This window comes from Vitis vinifera, chromosome 1, assembly GCF_030704535.1.
Source record: "Vitis vinifera cultivar Pinot Noir 40024 chromosome 1, ASM3070453v1".
Taxonomy (NCBI): Eukaryota; Viridiplantae; Streptophyta; class Magnoliopsida; order Vitales; family Vitaceae; genus Vitis; species Vitis vinifera.
This window is the reverse complement of record NC_081805.1, coordinates 3,586,616-3,608,520: the sequence shown is the minus strand read 5'-3', so window position 1 is coordinate 3,608,520 and position 21,905 is coordinate 3,586,616. Positions and strand designations below refer to the sequence as shown.

The 21,905-nt window shown below is 37.3% G+C and overlaps 1 protein-coding gene across 2 annotated transcripts; it reads left to right on the top strand.

Annotated features, from left to right (window-relative positions):
* The first annotated feature begins 746 nt into the window (after nucleotides 1–746).
* Nucleotides 747–21,654, top strand: LOC100266298 (LEAF RUST 10 DISEASE-RESISTANCE LOCUS RECEPTOR-LIKE PROTEIN KINASE-like 1.2). 2 transcript variants are annotated; one of them, XM_010645765.3, is made up of 4 exons: nucleotides 747–1,521; nucleotides 19,302–19,337; nucleotides 20,059–20,307; nucleotides 20,451–21,654. In XM_010645765.3, exons 1-4 carry the CDS (start codon nucleotides 798–800, stop codon nucleotides 21,419–21,421), a joined length of 1,980 nt encoding a protein of 659 aa, XP_010644067.1. In that variant the 5' UTR covers nucleotides 747–797; the 3' UTR covers nucleotides 21,422–21,654. The 2 variants fall into 2 exon arrangements, with proteins under 2 accessions (XP_010644067.1, XP_010644031.1); XM_010645729.3 differs by lacking the exon at nucleotides 747–1,521 and adding an exon at nucleotides 12,189–13,292.
* The last annotated feature ends 251 nt before the right edge of the window (nucleotides 21,655–21,905 follow it).

The following is a 21,905-nucleotide window of genomic DNA, read 5'->3' as shown; positions in this document are numbered from 1 at the left end:
TATAGTTGGTTCTAAAAATAAATAAAAAGAGAAAAAATATTTTTTTTTTATTTTAATATGAAAAATATACACATTAAAATATATTAAATGAATTTAAAATAATATATAAAAATAATATATTTCTAATAAATTTATCTTTTATTTTTTCATGTTTCTTTCTTTTTATTTTTCTATGTTATTTTCTTATATATATATATATATATATATATATATATATATTTATTTGTTTTATAACCAAACACAACTTCAACGATTAAAAGTCAAAGTAAACAAAGTAAAAAATTATGCTATTGACAGCGGACCATTCTTTTCATTTTTTCCAAAGGAAAATGGAAAATTGCGACAGAATCGTCTTTGCATTAAATTTTCCATGCGACACATTCAACACTGAAAGGACACATGTCCATTTCTTTTGGTGTATGTACTGAATACAAGACAATGCCATCCCAAACCTGTGTCCTTGAGTGGCCTAAGATTCACACTGCTTTTGCAAGGTCCAGTAAGGATGTCAGTGGCATTAGTATTGAGGTTGTGTGTTTATGATCAAGTTGGAAGAGAAAATTCTCATTTTGAATGGTTCCGAGGGACAGAGACATAACACCAATAAAATTCTCATTTGAAAAGTCCTAAATCGTGACGTATACTTCTATCGCGTTTTGGAAAAATCTACCAACCCCCCGCTGAGATCTACCTGTAGAAAAATTTCCCCTCTCTTTATCTCGTTGCTTTAAATCTCCAACTTGTTTAAATATTCATCACCCGTCAACCCACAATATTGTCTACTCTGAAGCTCTCTCATGATGCCTTCTCAGCTGCACTCATCTTCCTTCCTCTTCTTCATCTCTGTATCTATGTTTGTCCTCGTTTCCGTGTCTTCATCTCCTGACCATAACTATTTCAAAGAGAATTGTAGCAGTCAGTTTTACTGTGGATCACAAGAAGTCCAGGATCCTTTCTGGACAGAGGATGGAATCAAAGAGTGTTGTCGTCCTGGAATGGCGATCAAGTGCGAAAATAATCATCTGGAGATAGAGGTTATGTCAGGATGGTACAGAATTTTGTCCATCACTCAAGAGACGCGTACTCTGAAAGTTGAGCGTACACACAGCCGAGATGATGCTTGTGATAAGAAACTTGCTGATGACATTAATGGTGAGGTTCCCAATTGCTCAGATGGCTCTTTTGAATACCATTGCTCTTCTAATGAAAATTTGGGCCAGAAATTTACATGCAACAAAAGTGGTATGGCTAATGAGGTTTTCAGTGTAAAAGACCCCATTCTGAAGGGTATCATTCAATTAAGCAAAGACGGCATTGCAATTCAAGCTCAGCATGGCCATGCTGAGGTTGTGCGTCGATTGTCAGAAGTTTTCAGTAAACCGTTTGAATTAGAATACGAAGATGATGGTGGAGACTGTTACTCGCGTCTTCATTCCAATGGGAGCTGCGGACATAATTGGACTTCTCAGGAGTTCACATGCTTCTGCTCGGATCATCCTCGCCCGCAAAACTGCCTTGCAAGTACGTATGCCTTCTCTTTAGTCTTTTATTTTTCTAAATCCTTAATTGCTGTGGTTCAACCTTGTTAGGCACTCTTACTGTACATAGCGTACATACAGCTGCGTAAGACTATTAGTCATATATAGGACAGCAAATATAAATTGGGCAAATAGGAACTCGGGCAACAAGCTTAAGCAAAGCAATCCAGATTAGGTTGAAAAACTTGGATTCAATCTAAAGTTGAGTTGAGCTTAATCATCCTTCCCTAATTTGAACCAATATGATATCTATTATGTTTGTAGGTTAATATTAATATTTTCAAAACCGTGCTTTCTGGGTTGTCCCTATTCTTTGTTACATGCCATAAAAAACTTTCACTGATGGTTTATGTGACACCACAGACTTTAATGCCATTTATTATAAAAATCACAAGAAAAGGAGATTAATCAAATGACAGTTTCACTATAAATGTAATGGAAAAAAAGAAAAGAAAAAAAAGAAGACTATGAAAGACTCTTGAGCCTTGTTCCTAATACATGCATATGAGAAATTCTGTAAGAGAGTATTGAAATGAAATTCTCACACCTTGTTATTGTTGGGAATGCGTGTGACGTGTTAAATATTACAAGTAATATTTGAGTGGCTTTGTCAATCCATAATAATTATCAATTAGTAATTGGGTGATAATGCCAATCCACAGGAAATTAAATGAGCTAGTTGGGTGGCTATGGCGACCTTCAAAAATTTAAATGAGTAAATAGGTGACAATGCCAATCTGCAGAAAATAAAGGTGCGATTGGATGGTTGTGCGAATCTACAAAAAATAAAGTCGCAAGAAAAAAAAAAACACCCAATTTACGTGGTAAAACCCTTAGAATGAGGGAAACCTCCACAGGGCAAAACCAAGAAAAGAATCTACTATGTGATAAAATTGGAACAAAATCATACTCAAGTATTACCCTTACTTGAGTTTCACAAACCTTAGGATATGCTCACAATCCTCACAATTTCATCACTCACTATTTTCTCTCTGTGGAAAATTAATTTTTCTTTCTCACACTCTCCTTGTTGTGATACCCACCACTATTTTCTTGTTTTTTTGCACAACTCTTCGTGGTTGGAAGTTTCTCTATGAAAAAAAATGATCCTTAGTAGCCTATATTTATAGGCAAATTTTGAAGGCCGAAGATGGCCTCAATTGGTGGGAATTTAGGCGGTTTTTAATTGGAAGAAAAAATCGCAACATTTTATTGGCGTGAAAAGGGGCTTAAACGGTGGCGACTGCAGAAAAATTTGAAGAGAAGAAATGACAACAATTTTGGTTTCTCAAGAAAGAGAAAAACATGGTTGTTTGCCATAGTTATAATGGGGATGAACCCCGCCAAATCTCCATTTTTAGACCCATGCATCAACTGAAAGTGAGAAATCTTTTGACTTCTAGTAAGAGTCCATGTCGGCGTTCTTGACACATCGTGCAAGTTTTTATTTTGTAATGACCTTCGTCATCATATTAACAATTTTCTTATTTGTGTGGATCTTTCTTACTTGGAATAGTTGCTCTTCAATAACCTTCCTGATCTAGTGATATGTCACATCTATGCTCTTTGTCCTTGAATGGTACATAGTGTTCTTGCTTAAGTCTATAGCACTTTGATTGTCGCAATATACTATGTAGTATTTTTGTCTCAAACCCACTTATTGAAGAAACCGCTTCATCCAAAGCATCTCTTTCTTAGTTTCAATAGTTGGTATGTATTCTGCCTCTGTAGTAGATAATGAAACACACTTTTATAACTTTGATTGTCATGATATTGCTTCGCTTGCAAATGTAAATAAGTACTTAGAAGTAGATTTTCTACTGTCTAGGTCTCTAGCCATATCAGAATTTGTATACCCTTGAAGAAATGGTTTTGATCCTCCTAAGCTTAGACATACCTTTGAGGTTTCCGTGAGATATCTGAAGATCCATTTCACCGCTTCCCAATGTGTTTTACCAGGATTTGCTAGAAATTTGCTCACGACTCCTACTGTATGAGAAATATCTAGACGTGTACATACCATAGCGCACATCAAATTTCCAATTGCTGATGAATACGAAATGACTAACATTTCTTCATTTTTTTTCTTCATAGATGGACAAGACTTCTTGCTTAATCTGAAATGTCCAACAAATGAAGTAGATACTGACTTCGAATATTTTATATTGAACTTTTCTAGTATTCGTTCAATATCTCTCTCTTGTGATAGCTAGAGTTTGCCCTCATTTTTATCTTGTAGTATCTCCATCATCGAGATATGCTTTGAAGTACCCAAATCCTTCCTGTCAAATGTATTTGACAATTTCCTTTTTAATTTCCAAATCACAGTCTGCATCTTGTCTAACAACCCACATATCATCAACATATAACAAGAGAATGATGAATTTACCATTAGGGAATCTTCGAACATATACACATGGATCTGCAATTGTTCTCTTATACTCTTAACTCATCATGAAAGAGTCAAATTTCTTGTACCATTGTCGTGGCGCCCATTTTAGTCTATACAACCTTTTCTTTAACCTGTAGACCATGTTCTCCTTCGCTTTAACTTTGAAGCCTTCTGGTTGCTCCATAAAGATCTTTTCATCAAGATCACCATGCAAAAATGTAGTCTTTACGTCGAGTTGCTCCAATTAAAGATTCATACGTGTTGCAATCCCAGTATAACTTGAATTGAACACATTTTCACAACATGTGAAAATATTTCATCAAAGTCAATACTTTGCTTTTGACTGAATCCTTTCACCACTAATCGAGTCTTGTACTTCAGCAGCTTCTCGTCGTTTTTCTTTATGAACACTCATTTGTTCTTGAGTGCTTTCCTCCCATTTGGTAGTTCTATCAACTCGTATGTATTGTTCTTCCGTAAGGAATTCATTTCTTCTTGCATGACTTTATCCAACAGTCTTTGTCTTTGTGAGACTACACTTCTTGGAAGCTCTCAAGCTCCCCCTATCAATAATTAAAATATACTTAGAACTGGGATACCTTGTAGATGGTCGATGTTCTCTGGTAGTTCATCTTAATTGAGGTCATTTTTCTAATGAAGAGGTTTGCTTCCCTTGATCAATACCTCCTGTGTTTGTGTCATATACATTTTCTTTATCCCTAATGGCTAGTTCTTCAATTTTTATCCTTTGTTTTGATCTTGACATCTCTGTTTCATCTGTGGTACCCTTTGATGAAGTCTATTCTAGTGTCAAATCTACAACACCTTTATATGTGAGTTTTACACCACCCATATTTTTCTCTATATCTTCAATGGTTTCATGTTGGTGAAACACGATGTCCCTGTTTCTAACTATTTTTTGCCTTTTTGGATCCCATAGCCTATAGTCGAATTCCTCATCCCCATATTTGACGAAGATGCAAGGAATTGCTTTATCATCGAGCTTAGATCTTTGCTCATTAGGTACATGCATAAATGCTCTACATCCAAACACTTTTAAGTGAGAGTATGAAACATTTTTTCCAGTCCAAACTCTCTTAAGAATATCAAAGTCCAAAGGAACTGATGCGATCTATTAATTAGGTAAATGACAATGTTGACAACTTCACCCTAAAATGACTTAGGAAGTTTAATTATTTTCAAAATACATCGGACTTATTCCACAATAGTTTGATTCATTCGTCTAGCAACGCCGTTGTGCTGTGGCATACTAGAAACCGTCTTCTTGAGGTTGATTCCATGCTTTAAAAAATATTCTTTAAATTCTCTAGAGATGTACTTTTCCTCATTATCTGTTTGAAGATGCTTTGGTGGATTTCTTGTCTCTCTCTCTACCATGGCATGAAATTGTTGAAAATACTAGAATACTTGGTTTTTTGTACGCATAAAGTATACCCACGTCTTCCGTGAAGCATTATCAATAAAAGTAACAAAGTATTTGTTGCCTCCCAACGAGTCTGCTTCCATGGGTCCGCAAATATTAGAATACACTAATTTCAATTTCTTCAATTTTCAATTGGAATTCTTCTAGAATGAAACTCTATGATGCTTTCCAAATAGACAATAGTCACAGGAGTTTGATGATTTGCCTCTGGCCATAGGAATGAGAGACTGTTTGGCCAAAAGTTGTAACCCCTTCTCACTCATATGTGTTAGCCATATGTGCCATAAATCTGGAGAAACATCATCCTCAATTGCATTTCGTTGACCTCACACACCTTCACATGCATTTTGTATAATGAGCAACATAATTTGCTCAACGCCACCACCAAAGATCTCTTGGTGAGTTTCCAATTGTTGTTGCCAATAAAGTGGTTTTATCCATCATTGTTTAACACATGTACACAAATCAGGTTCAGATGCAGATCTAAAATGTGTCACACATCTTTCAATGTTAATGTGCACCTCGTACTTGTCTGTATGCAGATGTTGCCAATCCTTACAATTTGAGAAACACTTATGTTTCTCATTTTCACAACACCGAAGTCTCTCGCTTTGTATGTGGAGAAATATTATATTTTTGGGACATAGTGGTATGATGTCGCTGAGTCCACTATCCACTTGTCATCTTGATCTACTACATGATAACAATCTTCTTAGTTGCAAAGTAAGGTCACCTTGTTGTCATTGGTAGAGGTGGTAGTAGTGGTATTCCTATCATTTGCTTGCTTTTGGTTCTTGTTTATTCCTTGTTCAAAGAATTTATAGTTCATTTTCATGTGGCCTAGTTTACCACAATGATAACATTTCATCTTCTCTCTAGACTTGGATCTGCCCCTTGATTTGTTTTGCCCATAAGGTCATTTGCTTCTACTTCTACCATTGTTCTCCATGACAAGGGCATGTGTGTCATTGCCCACCAAATCCTTCATTCGAATTTCCTCATTGAATAAGCTATTTCTAACCATACCCAACGTGACTTTTCCTTGTGGAGTTGATTTCCCCAAAGATATCACCAAAGTATCCCAATTGTCGAGCAATGAACCGAATAATAGGCATGCTTAGGTCTCATCATCAAAAGAAAGGCATGCAACAGATAATTAAGCAATCAAACCTTCAAAATCATTCAGATGTTCGACAATTAATCATCCCTCCTTTAGCTTTAAATTCATCAGCTTCCACATTAAGAAAATTTTTGTTTGTGGGTTCTTTGTCTTGTACATGCTCTCCAAATTCTTCCAAAGAGTTTAGGGATCCATCTCTTTGGCAACATGGTTGTAAAGACTAATATCCACCCACTGGCAAATAACACTCAATGTCTTTTTCTTTAATTTCTTCCAATCTGCATATGACATTTCACTTGGCTTGGTATTATCTCGCTCAGTAGGATCATATAAATCCTTATAATTGAAGAGATCCTCCATCATGGATTTCCATAATGAGTAATTTGTACCCGTCAATTTAATCACGGGACCCGAATAATTTTCATCCATGATTCCACCCGAACTTGAACTTCTAAATCATGCTTTGATACTAGTTGTTGGGAATGCATGTGACCTATTAAATATCACAACAAGTAATATTTGGGTGGCTTTGCCAATCCAGTATAATTATCAATTAGTAATTGGGTGGCAATGGTAATCCACAGGAAATTAAATGAGCAAGTTGGGTGGCTATGTCAACCTTTAGAAATTTAAATAAGCAACTGGGTGGCTATGCCAACCTTAAGAAATTTAAATGAGTAAATGGGTGGCAGTACCAATCCATAGAAAATAAAGGTGCAGTTGGATGTTTATGCCAATTTATAGAAAATAAAGTGGCAAGAAAAAAAAAACTCGATTTATGTGGTAAAACCCTTGAAATGAGGGAAACCTCCACGGGGCAAAGCTAATAAGGAATCCACTATGTTATGAAATTGGAACAAAATACTACTTAAGTATTGCCCTTACTTGAGTTTCACACACCTCAGGATATACTCATAATTCTTTCAATTTTATCACTCAGTATTCTCTCTGTGGAGTATGATCGAACTTCTCTATTGTACCAAAATACTTAACCTTTTTATGTAGCAACTCCGGTCAAGAAAAACTAGAGAAAGAGTCACTACGACTTTTGTAGTATTCTGGGTATCGTCCTCAAGGACTGACTTATGGAAATTGTCAATACTAGAATAAATGAAATTGCTTTTGTTTAAATCCTAAAGTGAAAAACAATATGTGAATAATGTGAAACTAAGTAAAAGAAATTAAATTAATAAAAAAAATGAATATTGATTTTAAATTCAATTATTCAAGTTTAGGGTTTTCCACAATCCAACCTAGGGTATAAAAATTAAAGAAAACAAGGGTCTTTTAAGTAATATGATCTTAGGGTTTTGGGATCCTTGGTCGCTCGCGATCAAGTTGAGTTCTATAACTTAAAATTGCATTCGAAACCTAATTTTTCATTTTTAAAACAGATTCCTAAAACCATAAGATGAATGAGATTAATTACTAGTTTAAGATTTGCCTTTTTAACCCTTCATACTCCTTATAGCTTTGTTTTGAGGCAAATAACGATAGGGAAGACGAGAATAACCAATGATCAAGAATTACCAATAATCACTAATATCGGGTAATAACCTACTGTATTATTTCCTAAACTAACTCACAAGGATATAATAAAAAAATTGATAAATTGTCACCCAACCAATAATTAATCTCATTGTTGTAATAATTTACCCATTGTCCCTATAGGTTTCCTAGCCTTTAGGTTTTCATGCTTCAAGCCCTAAGTTGACTCTTAGCCTCTTATGAGGGTGATGTCACATTCACAATCCATAATAGGGTAAAAATCCATAATTTGAATAAAAAGAAACTAAAAACAATATTTTAAATAAAGAAGAAAAAGAAAACAAACCAAAGTTCTCGTCTTCTTCCACCTTCAATGTCAAACTCTTTGGAAAAAAAATCCAAGATCCCTAAAACCTAGAATTGAGAGAGTTTATATAATACCATCAATTACCTAACATGTGACACACTCTCATTGGCCACTTATTACAAAATAATTTCCTAAAAATGATTAAAAAATAATAAAATGGTGATTTCTAGTCATGTGGGGTCCGCTTAGGGCGGATGGAGTGCCCTAGATGCAATTCCCGAGGTAGAGGAGGCGAAACATCAAAGTGGCAGTGGGTGAATTTGAAATTGGTGTCATTTTGAAGTGGATTTCGAAATCATAAGTTGAATTTCGAAATCATTTCGAAATGACCCTCCAGCTTGGTGTAGTTGTCTTCAAATGGCCATAACTTCTTCATTTCAGCTTTGATTTGCACACTGTTTAAAGCATTGGACTCCTGACTTCCCAAGCTTCGAAACGATATATAGTATGTATACAATGGACTCCAATAAGTGCTCTAAATTTGTTCTCAAAGTCAAAATATATAATACCATCAGATTTTTGAGTGCTGAATTTCCATGCAGCTGAATCTTGCTTCATGCCTCATTTCCCATGTTTTCTTGCCTTCTTTCTTACTCCATAATGGTTATTTCTCATCTTAAAAACTCATGATATCCTCATCTTGCCTTTCCTTATGGTCCATAAGTCTTGACTCACTTATTTCCTTATTTAGCCATTTCTTGATCTTTCAAAATCTAAAGTGATTCAACTTGCACCATTTTCTTCCCTTGAACCTGAGATAAGTATCCAAAGTACAAATTAAACTCATGTTAGGGCCTTAGCATTGATTTAGGTCAAGTTGGGTGATTTGAATGTCCTTTGATACACAAATCATATAGAATATGTGCCATTAGAGCACATATTTTGGTTCCAATCAGAATACTAATTTTTCTTTCTCACACTCTTCCTGGTGTGATACTTGCCACTCTTTTCTCACTTTTCTGCACAACTCTCTGTGGTTGGAAGTTTCTTTGTGAATAAATGATCCTTGGTAGCCTGTAATTATAGGAAATTTTTGAAGGCCGAAGATGGCCTCCATTGGTGGGAATTTAGGCCATTTTTAATTGGAAGAAAAAACCATAACATTTTACTGGCGTGAAAAGGGGCTTGGGCGGTGGCGGCTGCATAAGAATTTGAAGGGAAGAAACAACAACAATTTTGGTTTCTTAAGAAAGAGAAAGCATGGTTGCCTGCCATAGTTATAATGGGGATGAACCCCACCAGTTACTGGTATCTACAATCCAATTTTTTGAAAGAATACTTACATAAACCTCTCAAGTCCTATTCCTATTCCTAGTATCTAAATCCATGCCTAAGCAATGAATAACCAAATACTTTCCCCAGTTTCTAAAACCATACCAGAGCCATGAATAAATCAAAACTTCATTTTTTGAATGAGTTATGGAACACTCAGTTTCCGTCTTCTATAAAACGAAGTGGTAAAAAGGAAAATAATGGAGAGGCTCCACATGTTTTTCGGGCATGGGAGTTTTCAATAGCGAAGTGCATTTGGTTGTGTTTCCAATCTTTGGGAGTTTTATCATGTTATTTTTAGCTGTGCTTTATGAGTTTGTTTTGAGTCTTATTTGGGTTAAGCTGCTTTGTTGGTTGTAACCTTTCTGAAAGTGAATGAAGTTACATCTATGACTTGCTTTTAAGCTGCTTTAAACATCAGAGTGTGGTGGTTACGGACCAATTACTTGATCGTTTGGTTAGAGATTACTTATTACTCACTGGAGTGTTGCATAATTAGGAACCATAGTTGGAATTGTTGTGTGAAAGTATAGCAAGAGATTGTGAAGCTACCAGGTGATATCAGGAAGCAGTGAAAGGCAATGGATGACAGAGAAAAGATGCAGACAAGATTGCAGCATTTGACCAAGTTTAGGATAATGGTGGGTCACCGCCGTCATCACCTCCAATGCTATGAATATTTAGAAACTGGTGTCATCCTTTTCGCTGCCTTTAGTAAAACTTCCTTCTCCCTTTCCACCGATATGGTTGAAGCTAGAGCTTCAAAGTTGGCAATGCCCTTTCTCACTGCCTCCTTCCTGGAAGACACCAAGACCTTCAAGCTGGCATCATCTCATGTCTTTAATTACCAACTCTAATGCAGGACTGATTGATAGGAACGGAATGCTGTACACTTAAAGAAAGTGTAACAGGTTTCATGGTTTTGTTCTGGTACAGAATTTGATGTAGTTTCTTCAAGCTCTAGACAAAAGGGCTGTAGTATAGATGTTAAGCAGTAATTGTTTATCATAGGTTGGAAACGTTTTGATGGATGAGAGAATCAGAGTGAAAGGATGTCGAAAATGGTTCCACTGAGTTGATGGATGTGATTAGTGAGAAAGGGATGACTTTTCCCTTGTTCTTTGTCAATGGTCTAGAAGCCAAACTCTGTTTTGGTATTACAATTAATGTGAACAGGAACAAAACAATGGTGATTTGACTGGACAAAAATACTTAATTAAATTTGTTAATGACTTCAAGCCCTGCTTATGGACTAAGTAGAATGGAACATGAAGAAGTTGAGATTAAAGATTCAGAGAATGGAGGGAAAATAGAGAAAAAAGATGGAGACTTCCACACTTCTTTCCTGTGGTTGGTCTGCATTGGCCTAAGATTTTACTTTTTTCGCGGCCTAAACTTTTGACAATCAATTCGATGACAAACTTCTAAATAGGGGGAAGATGGCTCCATGTCAGCTAATATTGAATGAGCCTTCTGCTTTAATTCAACTGCGGAAGACAGGTTAGATCTTTCACCACTTAAGAGAATGGTCCAAACTTGCAAGGGCATTTACGGTACTAAAAAATTAGACCCCTCTCCCCACTTCCTTCACCAGCTCCAAGTGGTTTAGCAGTCTGCTGAAGGAAATGGCGATTCTGCGCTGACAGAGACATAAAGGCAATGCATTCTGAGTCTCTTCTTTAAATCCACGTTGCCCCACGAAGATGCCCAATTATGGTAGATGGACCACTGAAAGTTTTTATGACTACCGATTTTCCATTGACATCTTTATTTGAATCAATTCAAGGTCAACATCCTTTAATTCTCAATTTATCTCTTAGTAAAACATCAAAATCAGGGCATCAGTTGTTGTAAAAACATGCTCGATCGAATCAACAAAGATGGTTAATGAGGGGCATACTATTCAAGGAAATGAGATCAACCTCCTTTTGCTTCTGTTTCATGCTCCAAGTATTTTGTTGTGCTGCAAATTCTATTGATTATAGTCTCACATCCTTGAGGAAATTCTTATATAGGATGCCTCCTCCCGAATCCTCCATTTGAGTTTCTTGAGTATAACATGGTGTACGACTTCCCTGTACATAAGGCATCCTTATTAATGGAGTAGAATTATGAGTAATTCCACAGTAATATGGTTTGTAAGGCTTTCAGTTGAGGCATTCGAGCGTGCCTACGAAAGTAACATGTTAGATGGAGATGGAAGTGGAGGGCATTGTCTTTCCTCTTATCCTAGTGGAGGCCTTTTGACTCGGGTGAGAGATATTTTGCTTGGTATCATTTCTTTAGAAACCTGGAGATTCCACCCCCATCCCATGAACACAGAATTTTGAAGAATTTGCCATTTTTACTGGGCAATAGCTTGAGAAAAAACTTGATACATGCCCCTTTGGTATTGATAAATGCACTAAACTTTCATTGTCTAAGGTAAATTAAGAAGAGGATGATTTTATTAATAAATTACCCATTAGGTTCTGCGTTTTTTGTTTGCAAGTTGGTGTTTTGATGGGACAATGAAACCCCATGTCCGCCGTATGAGACTTATCCAACCAAATAAATGTCATAAAGGCAACCCATATTCCACTCTTCAGACTCTCTTTTCAAGTATTGATACATTGTAAATGGAGTTACAGCAATTCAAAGATTTCTAAAAGGTTGAAGGGCTGAGATTGGTCAATCGGTACGACTTCTTTTAACGCGGCCCCGATTTAGAAGATGCCTATGAATTCAACAGTCCAAGATATGCGGCTGATACGGCCCATTTGGGAAGCCTAGATCACTCCAACTACGACGCTAGATGCTGTCAAATTTAAGTACAATTATTTATCAAGTCAAACACATTATCTCTCTTTCCATACATTTTTATAATTTTATTCCAGTCTTCTTTCATTATCTGTATTCAACCTCACCCTCAAGATCCCCAAAAATGATCCACACCAGAATACCCTTATCGCTGCTGATGCACCTCGCCATCTTCATTTTCTTCTTCCTACTGGAAAAATCACTATGCGTGGATCCATACTTCGAGACCTGCAGCCTAAGCAGAACCTGCGGTGGTTTAAATATAAGCTTCCCTTTTTATATTGAAGGCCTGCAAGACCCTATCTGTGGCTACCTTGGGTTCAACGTTTCCTGCCTCCATAACACTACAATTCTCACCATATCCGAGAACCCTTACATCATCCACCAAATTTTCTACCAAAACCAGACTCTTCGAGTCTCAAACGCCTTAGGAAATGGCTGCCTTCCTTTGGGTCGCGACCTACTCCTTCCCAATGAAGAATTTGAGCTCGCTCATCCTGATGGCACCGACTTCTTCTTCTTTCTATCCAATTGTTCAGCTCCATTGCCTGATAATCTAGTACGCTACAAGATTAATTGTTCTGGCGATGATGGAGCAAGTCCGGTTCTGGCAATGTCTAAGGGAGATTCAAACTGGGTTCTGGCGTCCGAGAAGTGCGGAAGAGAGGTAAAAGCGCCTTTTGAAGAGAAGGCAGATGATGGGAGTAATGAAATTGGGGAGGAATTGGTGAGAAGAGGGTTCATGCTGAAATGGAGAGCAAGCGACTGTAGCGTGTGCGAGGAGAGTGGTGGCAAGTGTGGGTTTAATATCAGTGATTACCATTTCAAGTGTTTCTGCCCCGACCGTCCTCACGCTAAGCATTGCGTATCCAGTAAGTTCCCCTCTCTCTATTTTCTCTCTATAAATTGACGGAAAAATGATTGCAACATGTCGTTTCATCGTCCTTATCCCTATCCCCATCCCCATCCCCGTCCCCATCCTCATTCACACCTCTACCAACGTCAATTCCACATTTATGGTTAATTACCGTCGCTAGCTAGGAAAGGAGAAGCAAAGTGCGAAATGGTAACTTTCATAAGCGAGTGGGGCCAAAATAGAAAATAAAAGGTCAAGGTTAAAAGATGACTGGTCAAACCTGTGGAGTAGTTTTATTTTCTTAAAAATCAAATGAGTTGCCATCGCTTATGACATATGGCTATTTATCATATCAATAATGTTAGTTCGTCAGTGATGTGAGGTTAGAACAAATTACACGTTTCAGTGCGGGTTAATGCTATTTCCCACGTGGCGCAATGTTTTTCGAGGATTGGGGCGGTGCCTGGTGCCAGGCTGCCAGCCCCTTTGGACGTATTCGGTATACCATTAGCTGCATTCTCCTTGAGCCTCCAGATTCTTGCCCATGAATTTGGTGTGGTCTATTCTAGTCTATAATTTGGCGGAATTCTAAATTCATGGCTTGGGGGATTGTTTTCTTCGTATTACAAATTCTTAGGCTCTACCTTCCATTGACCGTTTCATTAATGGGCTTATCCGGAGAAGTTCTATTTGATGTATGGAGTCTATGGACCAAATGATACACAGGATGATGTAATAATACTGGGAACTTTACTGTATAAGCTACTTCCTAAGAGATTAAACAAAAAGCGTCTCTTATTTATAGTAAGTATTTCAAAAGTTCCCAGATTCCTACGTTTCTTAGGTGGGGTATGTAACTTGGATCATTTTAATATTTCTTCACGACATTCTAGAGTACTAATATAACGCAAGATTCCAAGGGTCTCAAGCCAAAAGATTTCCAAAGTTTTGGAACACACGCAACTACTTGGAAAAATCTAGAAAAGGAAAATCGTTAATTTTCCCTACCCAATCCATTAATTGCCACAAACTGTCAGTCGGCTCCCAACAAGCTCTACTCTCCAGAAGTTCTTTTCGGTTGATTGGTTGGCTCTACTCTTTATCATGGAGTGACACATATGTTGTGTTGCTAGGTCTCCTGCCTTAGCTTGCAGCACGCCGCTTCCCTTCTAGGCGCTTTTTTGGAGTTCCCTAAGTATTTCTATTCCAATCAACTCATTCCTGTGATCAACTTGGTTTCACTGGAAGTGCAATTAGGTCTCTCACCCTTTGGTGCAGCTAGATGTCACTCCCTACTCAATACCCCTCCTTATTTTCATGTCAAAGATGAATGCTGTGTTAATCTTAGTGTCTGTCATTATTAGAATCACTTTAGTCTTCCTTGAAAATGGTGGCACTAGTATTTATCACCAGACATATGGAGCACCTGTTAATGCTACCTCCATAAATATTAGGCATCTATTCTCAAGTGTCTTGAACACAACTTCCACCTTGAGAGAGTTTAGCAGTTAAGGAGATTCAACACATGTCTCCTATTGCCCTTTTTCTATATCAATGTGCCGAGGGCTATTTTTGGGAACAGTCTCACACCTAATGTGGATCATGTTATAGGAAAGATTTATCTATGGGCATGAACTTTTTCTTTTTGTTCTTATCCTTATCCTTGCCCTCAGCCTATCTCCACCGGGGAGTTGTGAAGTATTGAGTATGAATAATTAGTATTGTTAAAACAAACACCCCAATTTTAAAATTTTATAAGACGTAGAGAATAGAGATTTAAAAATAGCTTATAACTAGTGCAACATTGGAAATAGTTACCTTAAACCTTATGGTCAATTTAATGACTAAAACTATGATTCAAATTTTATATTAGTTGTCAAGCTCATGTACCGGATATTTTAATAACGTATGCACACTAAAATAAAGCTGAGCATTCTAGGACTAAAACATATACCATTGGTTTACCAATGACTGCATAAAGAAGTATTATATGCAATTATATCATATGATTCTCTTGCTAAGAAACACAACTGGTATTAATGTTATCATTGAATCAAATGACGATTGTCTTATTGATTATATCTAAAGAACTATTTATTTGCTGGGAAGATATTATGGATTGGAGTTTATGGTTAACTTTGTTGATTTAACATTGTTAATCAAATTAAGTGTCTTAAATTCATTATAAAATATGCATTGTCTTGCTCATAGAAATTTGCAAATTTTGAATAGAAATTAATGATTGTACAAGCACAATAATTTGAAGGATGTGATTTAGTAACATATATGTGGGATCCTTTGACCATCGCATGTTGCCTACCATTGCTTGAGAAAATTATTTTAGGAGAGTTGTATGTATTTTATTAAGGCCTTAATAATAAGCCGATTATTGAATGTCAAACCTCTAACAAAAATATCAAAAATTATTTTGCATTTGTGTTATATATGTTTATTATGCTTAAGGTGACATGAGATGATGACTAGAGGAGCCCAGGGGAAATGATTCTATTCGTTACTGTAATATTTAAAAATAAAATGTGATTTAGAAAGTAAAGAGTCTAAAGACTTTGGGACTCGGAATAAAATAGGAGTAAAAGCATTTAGTTGAAATATAGAAACACCCTAATTTGAAGTGTTAATAATTGAATTAAAAAAATAAAACAAAAGAATCATGATATCTCCATCCCAGGGCCAAAGTCCAAATCCACCCATTAAAGCTAAAAGGAAGTGTCTTTTCTCATAACCGGCTAGGTTTGGAAGACCTTGACCAAAAGTCAGTTCTGCAGCTCCAAGGCTATGAGATATTGAAACTTCTACTGGGACCATTCTCCTCCTCAGTCCTCCCAAGAAAATTTCAAGTTATATATAAATTCCATGGTTTTTGTCGTTATTGTTTGTTGTTTCGGATGAGTGCAAGTTACATAGAGTCTAATGTCTCCGGTCCAACTAACCAAAGGGCTTTTCCGGATGAACACATCATGTGTTTTGTATATGTGGTTTGCAATATTATACATATTAAAAATCCTTTTTGGAAAGAGAGGGTTTATGGCCGAAAGATATTGTACAATAGTTGAATTCTAGATGAAACATTGTAAATCCAGTCAAATTAAACACCCAATGGAGAGAGCTTTTTGAATCATTGAAGGTGATTTGCAAATGTCATTCTGGGTTACTCTTCACACCTTTATAGTCCCTTTTTCTCCCGGCTCCTTGTTCTTCAACAATGTCCACCCAAATGGGTCTACACTACTTGTTCTATGTTGGGATCAGTATCTCATTTGCACCTTTGTAGCGGAGTCATATGCACCGGTTGACCCGAAGTATGAAGCTTGCAAGCCTAAGAACTGTGGGAGTGGCCCAAACTTAAGCTACCCGTTTTATATCTATGACAACGAAACAGACTTCTGTGGTTACCCAGGCTTTGGAATTCTTTGTGAAGAAAACAAGCCTCTTTTTACAACATCCAGAAATGATTACTTCATTGAAACTATCTCTCATGAGATCCAATCATTTCGGTTGGTCAACGTGGAAGTGGTTAACACCCTCTGTGTTGCTCCTCAACATTATTTTGCTTTTGATAGTTCTTCTTCAAATTTACCACCAAGTTTGCTGATCTTATTTTATTTTATAATTGCAAAAAATGGGTACCTCTTGGTTAAGCACATTCTCCAGTCACTTGTGCTTCCATTGCCACAAATTATTTTGTTGCCGTTTTGAACACTGGGTTTGAGGATTGGAACTGTACTAAAATGGCTGAAGAGATGGCCTGTGAGAGGTAAGTGGGCGCACCAGTGGATTTGGAGGAAAGGCAGTATAGTCAAACAGTGGAGACTATGGACTGCATGGAGTTACTGAAGAATGGATTTAGCCTTCAATGGACTGGTATTAACTGCGTTGAGTGCCAACTAAGTGGTGGTCGTTGTGGGTTTGATGAAAATAATGAAGCCGTATGTTTTTGCCCTGATCGACCTCATACCACACATTGCAATGACGGTAAGGCAAAGGCAAAGGATGACTGCCTTTTCTTACTTTTATTATCTGTTTGATTCTTTTACTAAATTTTTGCAAATTACGCACTCCTCTCTACAAAATGAGGAGAACATGAAGGTTTCTTCATCCCTTCTAGGCTGGTTTGGTTTTAGTTCTCATGCCTTATGGCTTATTTGAACCCTTTCCTTGTTCTGGGGTAATAAGCAAGCGGACCAACCTGTCGTTGAAGCTGTGCACTATCTTTGAGCTTTATTTTGATCCACAGAAAAGGGAGGTGTGAATCCCTGAAACTAAGGAAAAGGCATGGCCCGAGTGCCAAGCATATCAAGACTAGACTTCCTCGCACATGCGCCTATCCTTGCCGCGGGAAAGGCTTACCTGATATTGAGGGGCTACCTAAGTACCCATTAATCCATGACCTATCATGTTTTCTCTTTTCCCTTTACCCCGTCTTCTACTTTTGCTCCACAAGACCACTCTGTTTTTATGTCCTGATTTTGAACATTAAGAGCTGCAGCAAGTCAAGTCTTTCTAAGCAATGTAGAAGGTGAGTTGGAAACTCCCATTGTGGATTGGGGTGTCTGTTTGTTGGCCAATGGAAAATGATGGCCTATTTCACATGGGCTACAAAAGACTCTTGGCCCATCCCATAGAAAGTCTCTTTCCCAAGACCTCTTGCCACTCTGTTTCGATGTCCTGATTTTGAACATTAAGAGCTGCAGCAAGTCAAGTCTTTCTAAGCAATGTAGAAGGTGAGTTGGAAGCTCCCATTGAGGATTGGGGTGTCTATTTGTAGGCCAATGGAAAATGATGGCCTATTTCACATGGGCTACAAAAGACTCCTGGCCCATCCCGTAGAAAGTATCTCATTTCTAAGTCGACTGCCGTGCTAAGCAGATAAAGGAGAGAAAACGTGGTTTAAAGGGAGAGGAGGATTACCTTGTTTATGTCAGATAATTCGTACCTGCTGTTGGTATGGTGCCAATGCTTTTGTAGTTGAATTGGGGATTGCGCATGGGTTTTGTTTATTTTCGTGTTCTATTTCTTCTCTCTCTTTCTGTGCTTCTTTCTTTTGCTGAAGAAGAAAGGAAACACCCTCCTTCCACTGAAGAAGAAAGGAAGCACCCTCCTGAAGAAGAAGAAAGGAAACACTCTCCAAATTGTCCACCCTTCGACTGTGAAAAACTGGGCTGGCTTCATTTTCCCTTCAACACTGAAAAAAACCCAGAATGCGGATTGTGCACGGTAACAAGATGTACTGAAGAGCTTCCATGGATCCAACTGGAAAGGGGAGGAAGATATTTTGGGGTGAAAAACATCTCTCAGGCTGGTACGATAGTAATTCAAGATCAGCAGCTTCAAGGGCAGTTGAAACACCGCAGATGTGACTTCATCAACAACATAACTTCTTCCCTTTCTCCTTCCATTTCCTTCATACCCGTACGCACCCTATACCAGTTTTCTTGACTTCATTATCCACTATAATCATCTAAATCATACTTCCATTCCTCCACCTCCACCCCACTGTTCAATTATTCAGTATCCAGTAAACATGAGTTTAGATATAGCTAACCTGTTTCCCCTGTTGACCTCTGATATCACTCTTAAAGTGCATGTGTCCAAACACTGTAGGGACTGTCGCCTAGAGGAGGCCAATGCCAAGATGATAAAAAGGGAAAATTCAAGTGTGCACATGTAAAGGGTGCACAACACATATAACAATCTCTCCTCTTTTTTTTTTCTTTTTTTTTGCGTTTCCTTTATTCTTGTTTTTTTTGTTTTGTTTTGTTTTTTTCTTTTGCATTCATCTGCTGCCAGGGATGTAGCGTGAATTCCTCTCTTCTAACTGTAGGGCTCTGGTATGAGAAAATTGATGTTTGTGCAATGTAATCTATATTAGATTTGCAGAAGCAGGTTTTGACTCTTCTTTTCAAAGTGTACTCTTTAATGTTCTGGAGAATACCGAAATGATGTACATTAATACAATGTTTACTTTTTAAACTAATATTGTTGCTATTTGTTACTTGTCTTGCAGGAAATGACAAGACACTGAAGCTAGCCCTAGGATTAGGTAATATGCTTCTTTACTAAGATTCTCGTGGATAAAAATATTTGTTCACTGCATGTGTCTGAACACCAACCGAATCCAATTAATCCATGATCTATTGCACTTTTTAGCATTTGAAATGAGTTTATTTGTTGTGCCCGTAAAGCTTTCACGCAAACATTATTACGTTAATAACACAAAAATAAAATAATTACACACACAGTGCTAGGTTTTGATATGGTTCGGCCAACTATACCTGTATCTACCGATGAGAGAATGTATCTCACATTCGCCCTCATATTTCTATCCATTATACATATTCTTCTCAGACCCATTTTCTTTTCTTTATGACTTAAAATATTTATAAAAATATTTCTTACAACCTTCCTTATTCTATAAGAAAGTCTAATATTAAAACCATATATCAGAAATATTTTATATAATATTTTTTACAAAAATAAATCTACACTAATTAGGAATTTGTGATAGTTTTCAACATTATCTTATATAGATATAAAGATTTTTCTCTTTAATTGGGGATTTTGGTAATGATCAAATTTCAATTTCTCACCATCTTCTTTGCAGATATACAATACAAAATCAATTTCCACTAAGATCTTTAAACATGAACTTGTTAACATCCAATTCTTTTATGTATTTGTTTCCATATGTTCTTAGTGGAAAACTCTCTTAGCATTAATGTAGTTGGCCTTAAGTTTGACTATAGTCTTTTTGCCCACTACAGGTATTGTCGGAAGCATTCCCTTCTTAATAATTTGTTTCTTTATCATCCGGCAGCGCCGTAAAGGGAAGTATGCTTCAACTTTCCTCTCAAGGAACACTTCTTCAGATCCCTCTTCACAACCAGGGTTGGAAACAGCGGGGGCGTATTTTGGCATCGCCATATTCCCCTACACTGAACTTGAAGAAGCCACTAATTATTTTGACCCTGACAGAGAAATTGGAGATGGAGGCTTTGGAAGTGTATACCATGGTAAGGTGATGGACAACTGTGATTCTGTTAATAATTTTCCTAATCACTAGGAAAATGCTTAGCCAAAAAAAAAAAAAAAAAACTCTTAAACGACAAATTTGTCTCCCTTTTAAAGAGGCTATTCTTTGATCTTTGTCAAATAGGACAACTGCGAGATGGGCGAGAGGTTGCTGTCAAGCGCCTATACGAGAACAATTACAGGCGGGTTGAACAGTTCATGAATGAAGTTCAAATCCTCACTCGTTTACGCCACCGGAATCTTGTCTCCCTTTACGGCTGCACCTCACGCCACAGCCGTGAACTCCTTCTGGTTTACGAATTTATTCCCAATGGCACAGTCGCTGATCATCTCCACGGGGATCGAGCAGATTCAGGCTTACTCACATGGCCTATCCGATTGAGTATTGCCATAGAAACTGCCACCGCATTATGTTATCTCCATGCTTCTGATGTTGTACACCGGGACGTGAAAACTAGCAACATTCTCCTAGACAATAGTTTCTGTGTTAAAGTCGCAGATTTCGGGCTTTCACGACTCTTCCCCACCGATGTTACCCATGTCTCAACCGCTCCACAAGGGACTCCCGGCTATGTTGATCCAGAATATCACCAATGTTACCAGCTTACAGATAAGAGCGATGTTTACAGCTTTGGGGTTGTCCTTATTGAACTCATATCATCACTGCCTGCTGTAGACATTAGTAGGCACAGGCATGAGATCAATTTGTCTAACTACGCTATAAACAAGATACAAAAATGCGCATTTCACGAGCTGATGGACCCGCATCTTGGATTTGATTCAGATCTTGCGGTTAATAGGATGACTACTCTGGTGGCAGAATTGGCCTTTCGCTGTCTGCAACCTGATAAGGAAATGAGGCCTTCCATGGATGAAGTCTTGGAGATTTTGAAGGAAATTGAGAGTGACAAGCATGAATTGGAGAACATGGACACAGCAGCGGACAGTGTTGGATCCTCCATGCGTAAGCCGCCATCACCTTCACCAGATTGTGATGAAGTGGGGTTGTTGAAAAGTGCCCCGCTGATGCCATCACCAGATACTGTGATCGCTCGATGGCCCAGTATGTCTACTACACCAAGCGCCAGTGCTTAACGTTTCCCTTGTATTTTGCTTATTTTCCGATGGAGATGCTAACAATATGTGAAACATGTAACCAGATGTAAATGAATTAAAGGGTTAATGTTCTTTCTCATCTTCCTATCTTTGTTTTGTTGTCCATGTACCAGAGATGAATCTCAGATTCATTGTCTACTGGATTTAAGGTCTGAGGGGAATATACCAAGTTAAAGAAGCTGCCATTGCTATGCCCAGTTTTGATTTTGCTAGTTTTGGTCTGTCTTGTGATTGTGATTACAATACGGAATCATCCATCTAGTTATATAATTAAAACTTTAGTTTTTAGATCCTTTCTTATAATTTAGATGATGTTTGGATATGTTTTTTTTTTAACTTAAAATAATAATAACAATAATTTTTATATAAAATATAGTGATATTTATCTTACAAGTTAAAGTATTAAGAAATTTATATTACCTAAAATTTTAAAAATAATTTTAAATAACACAAAATATTTAAG

What these genes read in the sequence shown, in the direction of transcription:
- LOC100266298 (XM_010645729.3), top strand. Translation starts at nt 12,416, where the DNA reads ATGCTGTCAAATTTAAGTACAATTATTTATCAAGTCAAACACATTATC. An exon ending in CGCTAAGCATTGCGTATCCA is followed by an intron (nt 13,293 to 19,301) that starts GTAAGTTCCCCT and finishes CTTGTCTTGCAG; the next exon opens with GAAATGACAAGACACTGAAG. An exon ending in CTTTGGAAGTGTATACCATG is followed by an intron (nt 20,308 to 20,450) that starts GTAAGGTGATGG and finishes TTTGTCAAATAG; the next exon opens with GACAACTGCGAGATGGGCGA.